We start from the raw sequence: 13,638 nt of genomic DNA, 5'->3' as shown, positions 1-13,638 counted from the left end.
GAAGCTCTGCTTTCCCCGCACCTGCTAAATGGAGAGAGCCCAGACCAGCCCCGCCTGGCCCCAGCGTGTCCTGGCTCTCGCAGAAGTGCGTCCGCATGTCCCCACGCCCCTGCTCTACCTCTGCCTTCCTTCTGTGGCTGACACCCTCCCTTCCTCCCCCCGTCCACTTTGCTGTGTCACCCTGGGCCAAGTGCCAGGGTGGGCATGAAGCAGAACCGGGTTTGGGCCTAAGACCTGCCCACCACAGGTTCTCTTCTGATCTGTGGCCCTGCAACCTTGGGCAAAGCCCTGATCCTCTCTGAGCCTCCGTCTCCTCTTTTGTAAAGTGGGGACGGCCATCGCCACCTGGCTGGCAGGCTGGGAGGCTTCAGCAGGCAGATGTGAGTGAAGGGCCAGGCCCTGGGTGATGTGAGTGTCACCCTCCCTCCTCTCGCCCACACCTCAGGGGAGTCACCTGGCAGGCGTCCTTCTTGCCCTTGCGGTAGCCGGCGCACAGCATGCGTGGTGTCACCTGATAGCGGTAGGCCTCGCTGCACAGGTCCTGCGGGATCAACTGCACGTCCACCTTCTGCAGCGCGTTGCTGGTGGGGCCTGCCGTGGGGTCGAGGGCAGAGGGCAGAGATGAGAAGGTCTAGGGTGGCCAGGAGCCCCCCACTGTCCCTTCCGTTATTCTCCTCGCACCCCAGGAGCTGTGCCCACCCTGCCCCTACTAGGCCTGAGTCTGCCCCTCCACCTGAGTCACCCGTTCTGGCTCCTTCTCTGCGTGGTTCATGGTGACAGAGCCCCCGGCCAAAGCCTATAGGACTAGGGTCTTCCCCAACCTCCTGTCCCTCCCTCCTGCACCCCTGGGCTCCAGCGGGCTGTCCCCTGCTCCTGGGGATGTTTCCAAAGCACACACCTGACCCCTTCGCGGTCCCCGTAAAACTATTCAGCAGCCCCCACTGTCCAGCGCAGCTCATCTCCATGGGGGCGCACGTCACAATCCCCTGGGGGGCCTTAATGTACACTGACGCCTGCTCGCAGCCAGGGATTTGACCGCATTCAGCTGGGCCAGCCCAGGCATTGGCGTGTTTCTTGAAGCCCCACAGGTGGTTCTAAAGTGCAGGTAGGAGGGAGAACTCCTGGCCCAAGATCCTTCTGGGGGCCTGCAAGGCCCTGCCTGTCCTTCCTGCCATCCCTCCGGGGGATGACTGTCTCCCCCAAGAATGTTCTTTCATCATCTTGTTATCCCCTGTGCTCAACTCGATCCCTGGTATATAGTAGGTGCTCACAAATGTGTTGCTGAATGAATGAGTGAGTGAACGAGTGAGTGAGTGAACCAATCCCTGCTTTGCCGGGGATGACTGTTTGTCATCCTCCTGGACAAATCACTTTTCCTGAGTCCCACTTTCCCCATCTTTAAAATATCCCTGTGGTCCTGCTGCCTCCAGACTGCAAATCGCCCTACACAGTTTTCAAGCTACCACCATGAGGGTTGTGGGGCGTGGCCGCAGTCATGCTGGCCGAGCCTGTGTTCCCAGGGCTGCTAGGTGGCCTCCAGGGACAGCCAGCTCTGGTCAGTTAAGGCCAGAAGGGGAAAGACCCCTGTTTCTGGGAGCTGGAGCAGAAAGAGCAAGGGTTCTGGGGGCAGGCAGCCCTGGGTTCCGGTCTCTGCCCCAGTCTCTCTGACTGTGTGACTTTGAGCAACCACTAAATGTCTCTGAGCCTTGATTTATCCATCCATAAAATGGGGCCGTAATACCCGCCCCAGGGTTATTAGGTGTATTATATACAATCGTGTTCCCCTAAAATCCACCCTTGATGTGGAAAGTGCTAATAATTAAGAGCCTCCACTCTGGCTGCCCAAGGTGCAGAGGGCTGGAGCTCGCACTTGGGTGTGGAGTCCCTGGCCTGCCCCTTTGCCTCACCTATGTCTGTGACCCCGGTTCTCCGTAAATGCCTTCCAGAGGAAGGGAAGAGCCAGAAGGGTAGGGAGCGGGGGCCTATGGACCGTATTAAAGGGCGATTTTCTTCTGTAAAATCCAGCCCAGTGGAATCCCAGGACTAGAGGGGCCGGTGGCTGGGTCCCAGGCCCCTGCCCCACCTTCCACGCCCAGATGTTGCACCCCGTCTCCCTCAGTCCCCTGCTCACCACCCTCGCGCAGGGCGCCCCAGCCCGTGATCCAGCAGTGCAGGCCCGGCTCGAAGAAGTGGGAGCGCGCGGGCAGGCAGACGGGGCGCACGGCGGCCGAGCGCACCACGGGGTGGTCGAGCTGCAGCAGCGCCACGTCGTAGTCGTGGCTGTCCTCCTCGTGGTACGGGTGCAGGAGCAGGCGGCTCACCTTGAAGGACACCTCGCCAGGCCAGCGCGAGCTCTGCCACACCTTGCCCAGGAACACGGTCCACAGTGCTGGGGACGCCATGCTGGGGGCAGGGATGGGAGAAAGGTGTCCTGCTGCGTGGCCGCCTCTGCCCATCCAGGGACCCTCACGATGGCCAGCTTTCCCGCCTGGGACACTGTCCTCCGCACCCACCCACCCCTCCCCCCGAAGGCCGCCGCAGCTGGGGGCACAGTGTGCAGCGTCCGCACTGGAGGCCGCCTGCCTGGGTCCAACCCCATCTTTATCACGCCCTAGATAGACGCGTGTGCCTCTCTAGGCCTCTGTCTCTGCATCTGTGAAATGGGAGTAGCATTTTCTACTCATGTTTTTGGGAATAAAACCATGTAAAAAATTTAGCACAGTGCCAGGCCCGGACAAATATTTCTTTTTTTTTTCCTGTGTGCTTTACAGACTGGGGCTGTCTGAGCTCTCTCGTGGGGAGGGGTGGGAGTTGAGTGTGCGGGGACCAGGAGGGACCCGCAGCCTGGATGCCAGGTCTGCCGCGGCCTTGAGGCCTTTCTTTACCTGAGGGCGGGGCAGGGAGCCGGGGATGGGTTAAAGACAGCAGGTGGTCAGAGCGCCCTGCCTGGGGCAGGAAAGGGAGCTGGCCTCTGCTAGGGGTGGGCGCTGGAGCCGGGACTGGCTGGGGTGGGGGGGGGGGGGGAAGATGGCCATGGGGCTGGACGAGGTGTCCCCTGGGGGCTTTCCTGGCCCTGCCCACCACACCCTGTCGGCTCAGTCACACGTGGGGGGAGCATGGCTCATGACCAGGCCGGGCAGCTCTGTCCTTTACTGTATCCCCAGCACAGCCCCTCGCATGTAGCAGGAGCACAACAGATACCGCTGAATGAATGAATGGGTAAACGAATGAATGAATCACTGACCCCACTTAAAGTAAGATACCAAAATTAGGTTGCAGACAGGTTGGGCAACGTGTCCAGGAACACAGCGCGTTCATGGTGGAGCCAGGCCTAGAACCCCTTGCCCGGGCAGCCAGGCTGGGGGCTCTTCACCCCCATCCCTCTGTCTGTGAAGAGCTCAGATTCCCTGCACCTCCCGCTCGGCCTTCCCTGCCCACATCCCACCGTCTCACCTGTCCTCCTGGAAGCAGTGGGCAGCCGTTATCACCCAGCGGTCGGCGATGAGGGCCCCCCCACAGATGTGTCGACCCCGAACCTGGAGGCTGGCCTGCCACGGCCACTCACCCTCGGAGGACACAGCCCCGCCCACGATGCGGCTAGAGGGGCCCTGGAGGCCACAGTCTGGGGGGGGCAGGGTGGACAGAGGAGGTGGGGAAAGGCCCGTGAGACGGACAGAGACAGAGGAGGAGCAAAGGAAAGAGATGGAGACAGACAGGGAAAGAGGGGGGCAGAGGCCAGGACAAAGAGAGACTGACACCAACGGTGAGATTTCCCGCTGTGGCTCCTCCTCCCTGCCACCCCCAGCGCGGCTCACCACAGTGCTGCTCATCAGAGCCGTCCCTGCAGTCGGGCCGCCCGTCACACTGCGGGTTAGGCTTCTTCACGCAGCTCCCGTCCCCACACTGGAAGGTGAATGTCCCGCAGGGCACCCCTGGGGTGGAGGGGTGCAGGGCACAGAAGGTGGGTCTCTGAGCCCCAAGGAAAGATGGAGCCAGAAGAGCCCAGGAGGTGACTGGGGAGGGGTCTCTTGATCACACCGAAGGGTCCCCCTGAGTCTCCTTTAGGGTCTCCTAAAAGGCCATGTCCCCCACTGTCCCCTACACTCAAAATAGGTGCGTTGAGAGTAAGGCTGTGCCCCCCTCTCAGCCTGGGGCTCCCGACACCCTCAGACTAAGGCTGCCCCCTCAGCGTGGCAGTGCCCCCGGCCCCCGGCTGCCCACCTTCTCCCTGCTCTCGCCAGCCTGGTCTTTGCCTGGCGTCCTTCCCTCTTGCCTATTTACGCTTCAGCTCTGTCAAGGCCCAGTGAAAAAGCCTCCCCCCTCTATCAGCCTCCCTGCCCCCAACCTCCCCACACTACTGGACATGATGTCCAGACCCTTGGCTCAGGAGAGTGTCCCGTGATATCTTCCTAATAACAGACCCCCCCGGAGGGCGGGGACCACATCTCTGGTGTCTATTCCCACTTCCTCACCCCGCCTTGCCTATCCCTGGGTGGTCTGCAAGTATTGGTCAGTTGGAAGGATGGGTGGGCGGATGCATAGAACAATGGACCCAGGCGGAAGGTTGGGCAGACCAAGCAATGGTGGATGGATGGTCCAGCAGGGAGACGGGCAAGCAGCTGGAAGGATGGATGAATGAATGGGTGAAAGGACCAGTGGAGAAACAGGTGGCCGGGAGGTCAGTGGATGGCTGGGCGGATGGATGGATGAACAGTGAGCGGACGGGGAGTTGGGCACACCAGTACACGGGTAGACTGACAGTTCAGTGGCTACGGAGCCTGGTGACTGGCCAGGTCAGTGGAAGGGTGGACAAGGGAGTGGATGTATGAACCAGTGGAGACACGGTGATCGGACCAGAAGATGGACAGACGGAGGGATGGGCCTACGGGCGCAGGCACGGGGGGGTTGGTGGGAGTTTGCGTGAAGGCAGAAACCCCTGCAGAAGCACGCACAGGCCCGACTCCGGCCGGGCCGCCCTACCTTCCCGGCACTGCTCCTCATCGCTGCCGTTGAGACAGTCGGGCCGCCCGTCACAGACGCGGGACAGGGAGATGCACGTGCTGTCCTCTTGGCACTGGAATGTGGCTCTGCACACTGTGTGGGGACACGGAGGAGGCGGGTGGGAGGGAGCCGGAGGAATCGGAGGGACCTGGCCGTGCCCGTACAGGGCGCGCTGTGCAGCACGTCACCAGTCACAGCTGTCTCTCAGCCGCTTCACGCCTGCGTCTCACAGCGACCCTGTGGGGCACCCCGTTTCATTGGTGGACACAGAGATGAAGTGACTTTTCCAAGGTGGCCTGGCCGAGCCAGAACTTGGAGCCAGGTGTTCAGTTTCCACACACGAGGCGCCCCCTCCAGCACCGCGGCAGGACCCCCGGCAGGCACATCTCTCCCTCCCGCGTCTCTTCCCGTGTGTTTAAAACTCTGTCGGGGCAAGGAAGGGGCTGTCTCCTGCCTGAGTGGTGGCTCTAGGGGCCAGAAGCCGGGGTTCAGAGGGTTCTGGGGGTTCTGAGCCCCTTCTCCCAGGGCTGGGCAGTGTCGAGAGCAACTCCAGTAAGAGCTGGCAGCTCCCCGTCTGAGCCCCTGGAGTGGAGGGGACCAGGCCCCATTCAAGGCAGGGAGTTAAAGGATTCTCTCTCTCTCTCCTTGGCTGCCCAGGGCCTGCCCATCCCTGCCTAACAGCCGTCCCCTTCCCCTCACCCGCTCCGTTCCTTCTTGGAGGGCTTCCAGGACAGAAGGCAGGGGGGTAGCCTGGTGGGGAGAAGCTCCGAGCTGGGAGTCGGGAGACCTGGGTCCCGCCTTGTCCCTGCCACTGCCCCATGGGGCAGTCCTGGCGAGGCCACTTTCCCGCTCTGTGCTTCCTCGTGCTGTCTCCGCACAGCGAGAGACCCCCACTTCCTGGGTGCTGACAGTGGGGCCTGCATGTGGGGGCGCGGCTCTGCTCAGCAGGGAAGGTGGGGAGGGACAGGGCTGGGTGGGCCGCTCACCACAGTTTCTCTCGTCCAGGCCATTGGGGCAGTCCTTGACCCCGTCACAGGCGGGGACGCAGAGTCCATTCACGGAGCAGAGGAACTCTCCGGGGCAAGCTAGGAAACCACAGGAGATGGTGGAGACAAGGAGGGCGCCACTGGGACACGCATAATCGTGAAAACACATGAAGAAGCATGTGCACATGCGTGCTCACGCATGCGTGATCAGGTACCCACAGACACCTGTCTCTGGGCACCCGTGTACGCAGTCCACGCAGACATACATATTCAGACACATGCACAACACATACACGGCTACGCATGAACGTGTATACCTGCGAGCCCGTGTGACTGCCTTGCACACGTGGGCACACACAAAGCTGCATGTGTTTGTGCACACACATGCACACGCACACACATGCTCACACATGCACACATGCTCCCTCTCACTGCTTTCGTCCAGCCCCACAAGCAGCTGCCCACAGGCCCCTTGGTTCTGGGCGTGGCGAGAGGCAGAGAGACGCTGCAGGGGCTCGGGGGCGCCCAGCCAGCCCCTACTCACGGTCCGACTGGTTGTACAGGCCGTAGTGCACCTGCACGCCGGGCCCCGTCAGGGAGATCTGGGAGGTGAAGTTGATGGTGATGCCGGCCGTGGCCACCACGGGGATCCTCTCGGCGTAGGGCTGCAGGGTGCGCAGGCCACACAGCCTGGGGACGATCAGAGACGACTCAGGGCCATGCTGGCTCATCTCCCGGCCCAAGGGAAGGCACAGCCCGGGTGCTTGTGCACAGACAGGGCAAGGACAGGGCAGCCAGAGGGGAACGGGGAGCCGCACCCCCACCCGCACCTCCTGTCTTCATTTCTCCCTTGAGCGACTGCTCACCCCTCACCCCCAGAGTCATCTTCTAGAAAGCAGCCTAGCTATGTTACTTTCCTGCTCAAAAACCTTCAATGGCTCCCTATTGCCTGTGGGATAACATCCAAAGTCTGGATTCTACTCCTAGTCCCCTAGGAAACTGTGAGATTCTAGCAGGTCAGGGGCCTTCTCTGAGCCTCACTTTTCTCTCATATAAAACAGGGAAAATTATTATTTCTGTTGACCTTGGATATGACAAAAGGCTTCGATGCGTCAGCAGTGTCTTTGGCCCACTCTGTAGACAGGAGAGGTCATTCTCCTTGTGCTTGGTGTGGGATGGGGGGCAGCGGCACTCCCCATTCGGGCGCTGTCCCTCCTGCTGAGACACCGCCGCAGCCCTGGTGGTCTCCCTGTGACCCTCTGGGCTCGAGGGAAGGACCTTCTCCCAGGACCAGTAGCATCTTCTCCATGCATGGCCACACTGGGGCGGTACCCCCCACTCCAGCCACGAGAGCACCCTCATATCCCTGGGGACAACAGCTCCCCCCCCAAGAAGATGCTCTTGTCCAAACAGAGCAGGTGGAAGAACCTCCACGCAGAGGCAGACTGTCTCTCACATCCAGAGAACAGGTAGGAGCCATTCCGTCTCCGGGTGGGGGTCCGGGGGCTCCTCCCACAGAGTATCTGGGTGCACCTCCCCCACAGAGCAGGTGGGCTTGCCTTCACGGTGGGACCCTCCCTACACAGCAGCTGAGGGTTCCCTTCCACCCCAGGTGGGACACCCTTGCGGAACAGATGGGGACAGCTCCATCAGCTCGTAGGAATGCCCCCCACAGGGCAGGCAGTACCCCCGCAGAGCAAATAGGAACGCCGTAGCAGATGGGGAACACACCCAGCGCACCGGCTGAAGGATCTCCAGAGAGAGTGAAAATGCCCCGGCAGAGAAAGTGGAAGGAAGCCAAGACAGCAGGCGGAATGCCCCAGAAGCCTGGTGGAAACATCACACGACAGGTGTAGCACCCCACAAGGCAGGGAACCTAATTCCCAGGGCACAGGCGCTTGCTCAGAACGTCTAGAACACGGCAAGCACTTAACACTTCGATCAGTTAGTCAATCAATTAGTCAATGAGCAGCTGAGGATGAGCTGAGGTGGTTTTGACATCCTGAGGGTGGGGCTGGGGCTGGGCCTCTGGGCTGGCCCCTCCCTCATCGGCGGCAGCATCGCGAGACCTCATTGCACAGGGGTGGTGAGGTTCCACCGGGGAGGGAGGAATCATTTCATCGCACTTTACAGATGAGGTTCACGAGGGCAAGAGCCGAGGGGGTGCAAGAGTCTGGCCTCAGGATGCAGGAGAACTCGCCCAGCCCGCTCGGCGGGGGACAGCCCCATTCACACTGCAACGGGGGCTCCGGGTCTGAGCCCCTCACATCCCACGTGTGCCCCAGGGCCTGGCCTGGACTCCGGCCTCCCCGCAGGTCTGTCTGGCCACGGTGACTATGTTCGTGTCCTAACGCCAACCGGCGGTTTTCAAAGTGCAGTCCTGGGGTCCAAAGCTCACTGTCCTAGTAATGCTCAGATGTCATTTGCCTTTTTTGCCCTCCCCGTCTCACAAGGTTACCGTGGAGTGTTCCAGAGGCTACACGATGCGTGATATTGTGACCAAGCGAGTTCCGCATTCACAGGTCCAGCTGTGGCCTGTTAAGCCAGGCCTTAAAGAAATTTACGAAGACGTAAAACAACAGTACCCTTGTCACTAAATGGTTTTTAGTTTTGGCAAATGTAAATAATTTTCATAGAATGTTATTTATGTTACAATGTAATGGGCTTATTATTATGTTAAAGGAATTAATAAATATTTTTAAATTTTCCCAGTTTTAAATAAACAAAAAAAAATCCCAAGAAATAAAAGAATCAAAGTTGCAAGGAGAAAAACAAAAACCAAGAAATAAATTTTCCCAGTTTTAACTTCTAATACTGCAAATACAGATATATAACCTGTATAAGCAAAAACTCTTTAAGGTGCTGAATAATTTCAACGAGACCTGAGACAGAACATTTGGAGAACCCCTGCCCCAGGCCAAGATTCCCGCAGCCCCGCGCTGCCCCAGGTGGGCCGAGCCACCACCAGGGGGTGCCCCTGAGCAAGTCTGGCCCTTCGTGCCCTTTAAAACTAAGCAAGTGTGGGTTTTGTTGTTCCTCTGAAGTTATTGTGGATAGTTTTCCTCTAAGAATAGCCCCAGGAAGTGGGGGTGGGAGGGACGGGACTCAGGCTGGGAAACTGGGAAGTGCTGGGCCGGGGCCATGAGGAGTCAGTGAATCCCTAACAAACTTGAGGTCAGGGACCTGAGGGTGGGGGTGTCCCCACACAGTCACAGAAACCGGAGAGCCAGGGAAGGAACCAGCGTCAGTGGAGGGAGGCGAGTGGAACGCTTCGACCCAGCAGAAACTGCGTGGGGGCTGCGCAGTCACCCCGAGCCGTGGGCAGGGATGTCTAAGGCACCAGCACCTGCCCACGGGAGGTTCTCTCTGCTGGGCTCCGGGAAGAACACCAGAATCACCCCACAAGGCTCAACCTCGTACCCAGGAGCCTGCCTCTGGAGGGCCGGGCAGCGCTTGGTTCTCGCTTGGATGCCTGGAGTTCCTGGGGCGAACCTCGCCTTTGGAGGGGCCAGACAGGCATTCAAGGCAGCAGCTGCAATCTAGCGATTGGAGCTGAGTCACTCCACTTAAAGATGATCTGTTTAGTCTATGCAGTGTTCAAAAAAATTATGTTTAATTTAGTTTCCAGCTGATTTCACACAATAATCTAGAGTCTTGCTCCTCCTGAAGAATAAGAAGCCCCGAAAACACTGGCTGGAGCTAATCGGGCGGGGCACGGGCGGCCCTGCTTCTCCCCGCCCTCCCTACGCATCCCGCTCTCGGGACTTCCAGCTGGTCTAGCCGCTTGGCCCATCCAGGTTTCTGGTTCCTGCCGCAGAGCCTTCAGGGGGGTGGGGGTGCACATTCTCTGGCTCTCCAACTCCTCCCATCCACCAAGTGCTCCCCCCAAGCCCCCTCCAGGAAGCACCAGCAGTCTGACAGCTGTGATGCCCACCCATCTCAGCGACAAAGTGCTGAACGGCTGAAGGCACATTTTGCATCACGTGGCCTGCCTTGCTTTCCCCCCTCTCTGGATTTGGGGGAGATTTCAGGGATCCTGTCAACCGTCTTGCAGATCAGCAAGTCTACCTGGAGGAATCTGAGAAGTGCTGGATGGATGGACGGATGGATGGAAGGAAGGAAGGAAGGAAAACCGGGTGGGTGGGGGATGAATGCACGTCTGCGTGCCCTTTCCTAAGGACAGGCTGAACGGGAAGAGGGGCCAGAGATGGCAAGCACTGAAGAAAAGAGGAGGACGGCATCTGACGCGGTGGACAGAGCCCCGGACCTGGCGTTGCAGAGCTGAGTTTGCAGCTCGGCTTTGCCACAAGTACACACTGTGTGACCTGGGGCACACGGCTCAACCTCAGTGAGCTTCAGTTTTCACGTCCGTAAAAGAGGGCGACCGTGTCTCCCTTGTAGGAGGTTTTAGGCGCACGTAACAAAACGACTGCTTTGAAAGCATGGTCCTGACGTCTCAGGCTGTGAGCTCACCTGGGCAGAGCTGGAGCTCCACCTCTGCACGCCAGCCCCAGGACGTCGGCCCTTGGCAGTGCCCAGTGAGCGTCTGGGCTACAGGCGGTGCTGGCCACCAGGGGCTCCGGGAGCACAAGGACCACCGCACAGCCAGGCCAGGCAGCCCGTGGTTCTGCCTGTCCCCATTGGCCGGGAGTGACTGGAAATGGTTGGGCAGAGCACAAGAGCAGTGACTGACGTCACAGGAGAGGAAGCTGGAGGGAGGCAGGTTCCCGGAAAGGGGGAAGCCTGAGCTGCGGTCGTGCCCAGAGAGTGGCTTCTGTGACGCTGAGCAGCTGGTGGCCGGATCTCATGAGGCCAAGTCCCTCCAGTGCCTGGGAGAAGCTGGGTAGAATTCAGGGAGGTCGGGGTGGGGACCGGCACAAAGGGCTCGGAGGAGTTGGGGAGTTGGGCGATGGGCCCAAGGGTGCCCAGCCAGTGGAGGGTGCCCGGGCCCTATCCTGGTCACTGTGCAGGCACCTGAGGGTTCAGACGCCCTCCCCCCTAAACCCCGCGCCTGAAGATCTCCCCCTACCCAGACCGCTCATGTCTTTGCCACCCACGCAAGCAGATTTCCAACACATGCTCATTCACAGAATTTCCCAGTATCTGCATGGGATGATCGTTATCACCAGCGGTGACGACTAGAGGAAACTGGCCGGCGCTCAGGGCTGGCAGGCCCCACCTCTGCCTTCCCTGCCACGCTCAGACATGGGCAGGAGCCTGGAGGGGTGGGGGGAGGACGCGGTTATCCCCCTGGGGACCCCGGATCCTTAAAGACGGTCCGAGAAGACAGGGCTGGGACTTTGCGGGCTGCTCTCGAACCGGCGGGAGAGCCACAGAAAGTGTCGATTCTCCCGCGGGGATGCCAGCGGATTGGTTGGGAATGCCTCGGCTGACCGAGAGAGCCAACAGCTGGCAGGGGCTGCGCAGGGGCTCTGGGGGAGGAGTCCACACGGTGTGAGCACTGCACTCGCACACATGCACGCTCACGTGCACGTACGTGCGTGGATGCACGCACAGACGTGCACTCTGGATCTTGCTGCCTGGGCTCAGCTCTGGCTCAACAAGCTGGGTGACTTTGGGCAAATTACTTCGCCTCTCTGTGCCTCAGGTCCCTCACTGGTCTATGAAGGCAGCACAAGCAGCCGCCTCCTCACTGGGTTGTTGAGGCTGAAGGAGCTGGCGCCGCAAACCCCTTAGCGTGTGCCTGCCTGGCGCGGAGTGAGAGCCGGTCACTAATGCGGGGCGCTGCGCTTCCTCCGGGCCAGCACGGGCCAGTGTCCCCACCCATTACCTCATTTAGTCTTCCCGGGGGGAGGGATCTCTTTTATGCCCATTTTCCAGAGCCGCCTGCAGCCAGGAGAGCTAAGTCCTCGCCCAGGCAGGGAGCGGAGGAGCCGGGTTTTGAACCCTGGTCCATGTGGCTTCGACATTTAGGCTCTTTTTGCCTCACCAGCCTGAGTGGAATGACGTTTTGCTAGGAATTAACAAACACAACTTGTTTGGCAGACAACGTCCTCCTGACAAGTTAACAGTAAAAGATTGGGGCCCTGGGCTGGCCTGACCCCCCTGTTTCACAGACGAGGAAGGGGTGCATGCAGAGCTCCACTCAGAGCCAGACGGCCAGAAATTTCTGAGCATCTTCCAGCCCCCAGGAGGCCGGGGAGGCTCAGAAAGGGGGTGGTGGGACCGCCGGGTCCTGCCAGGCCTCACCCTCCCACCACCTGTCACTTGGCTGCACCCCGAAGTCCATCCTCACCACTTAGAGGCAGAAAAGGCAAGGACAAGAGGCCAAGTCCTTAGCCTCTCTAGGCCCGTTTCCCCGCCTGCAAATGGGTGAGGGTTGGGCACTGTGACCAGTCCAGCCCACACGTTCTATAGCTCGATGGTGCCTAGAGACACTGGGAGAGACCCCTCCAAGCCCATTGGAGTCTGTCATAGTGCCTAAAATCCCACCACCATGGTGGCATTCCTTCTAAGACTATCCACATTGAAAACACCCTCTGTCATTACTCCAGGGCAGCTCACGGAGTCCCTGGCAGCCCAGCCCCAGACCCTTGCCCGACCACTCCCGGCTGCATCAGAGAGGAAGGAGGAGGCTCTCCCGTGGGGAGCATGGTATGGCCGGTCCTGTGTCCTGCCGTTTGTGGCTGGTGATGGGTGCGGGAGAGGCCTTAGCTGTGGACCCACCTGGGTGCCACCTACTCCCACTGAGCCTCCATCCCTCCTCCGGGAAATGGGAACGATGCCACTGACCACCCAGGTTGCTGGGCCAGTGACCCGAGTCCCTGAGCCCAGCTCCTAACTCCTTGCTGCCGCGCCCCTGGCGCTGGGACCGGCCTCTGGCAGACGGAATTTCCAGGGGAAGGGGTAAGAGGGGGTGTCAGACCCAAGACTCTTCGCTCTCCTTCCTAGGACTCCCCGAGATATCAAATTCAGCTCTGGGCGGGGGGAGGGGTGGCAGGAACACACATTATCATTATTCGAAGAACTGTGAATCATGGGTCAATCTCAGGGTCACCCGTGGTGACGCTGACGGGTGGGCCCAACCGTCGTCAGCCCAGGCGGGTGGCAAGGGGGCCCCAAGGGAGCTCAGGAAGGACCAGGGCAGCCATGCCGAGAAATGCTCCCCATGAGCTAAAGGATGCCTTTTGCTGTCCAGAGAGCATACACCTGAAGTCACACCACCAGCATGTCACCCCTCAACAGCACAGGCCTGAAGTCACACCACCAGCATGTCACCCCTCAACAGCACAGGCCTGAAGTCACACCACCAGCATGTCACCCCTCAACAGCACAGGCCTAGGTCACACCTTGGGTACTTCTCCTTCCTTTTAATCGCAGTCCCCAATAAATTGCCAAAGACCTGCGAAGGAGTAAGCGGCAATTGCGCACGCATTGTCAATCCCTGTCGCCTTTTGTCTGGATGATCCGTTTGAGCAAGATCAACCAACAGCAGACTGTCAGTGCTGGTGAGCGGGAACAGCCTTTGAACCCTCCAGTTTCAGCATCTTCCAATATTGGAATCCTGGATGCTCGAAACTTTGAAGCCAAGAAGTGAAGCATCTTACACACTAGAATCCAGCCTGTCTCCCCCAGAATCCCAGGGTTGGGGGGAGGGCGGGGCCCCACCTGCTCTTAGACGTGGGATCTC

General features: G+C 59.8%; 1 protein-coding gene across 3 annotated transcripts in view; it reads right to left on the bottom strand.

The window, feature by feature from the left end:
- Positions 1–13,638, bottom strand: part of TMPRSS6 (transmembrane protease, serine 6) — a 41,535-nt gene that overhangs the window by 892 nt on the left and 27,005 nt on the right. For all 3 annotated transcript variants that reach the window (XM_012638046.1, XM_012638044.1, XM_012638045.1), the window contains exons 11-17: positions 6,532–6,677; positions 5,988–6,086; positions 4,981–5,094; positions 3,816–3,932; positions 3,454–3,622; positions 2,132–2,403; positions 455–591 (exon numbers count right to left, since the gene is read on the bottom strand). In XM_012638046.1, the coding sequence (XP_012493500.1) occupies positions 455–591; positions 2,132–2,403; positions 3,454–3,622; positions 3,816–3,932; positions 4,981–5,094; positions 5,988–6,086; positions 6,532–6,677 (1,054 nt within the window). The remainder of the gene's footprint in view (positions 1–454; positions 592–2,131; positions 2,404–3,453; positions 3,623–3,815; positions 3,933–4,980; positions 5,095–5,987; positions 6,087–6,531; positions 6,678–13,638) is intronic.

Source organism: Propithecus coquereli, unplaced genomic scaffold (genome assembly GCF_000956105.1).
Source record: "Propithecus coquereli isolate 6110/MARCELLA unplaced genomic scaffold, Pcoq_1.0 Scaffold126, whole genome shotgun sequence".
In the NCBI taxonomy this organism is placed as follows: Eukaryota; Metazoa; Chordata; class Mammalia; order Primates; family Indriidae; genus Propithecus; species Propithecus coquereli.
This window is presented reverse-complemented; position numbering and strand designations above follow the sequence as displayed.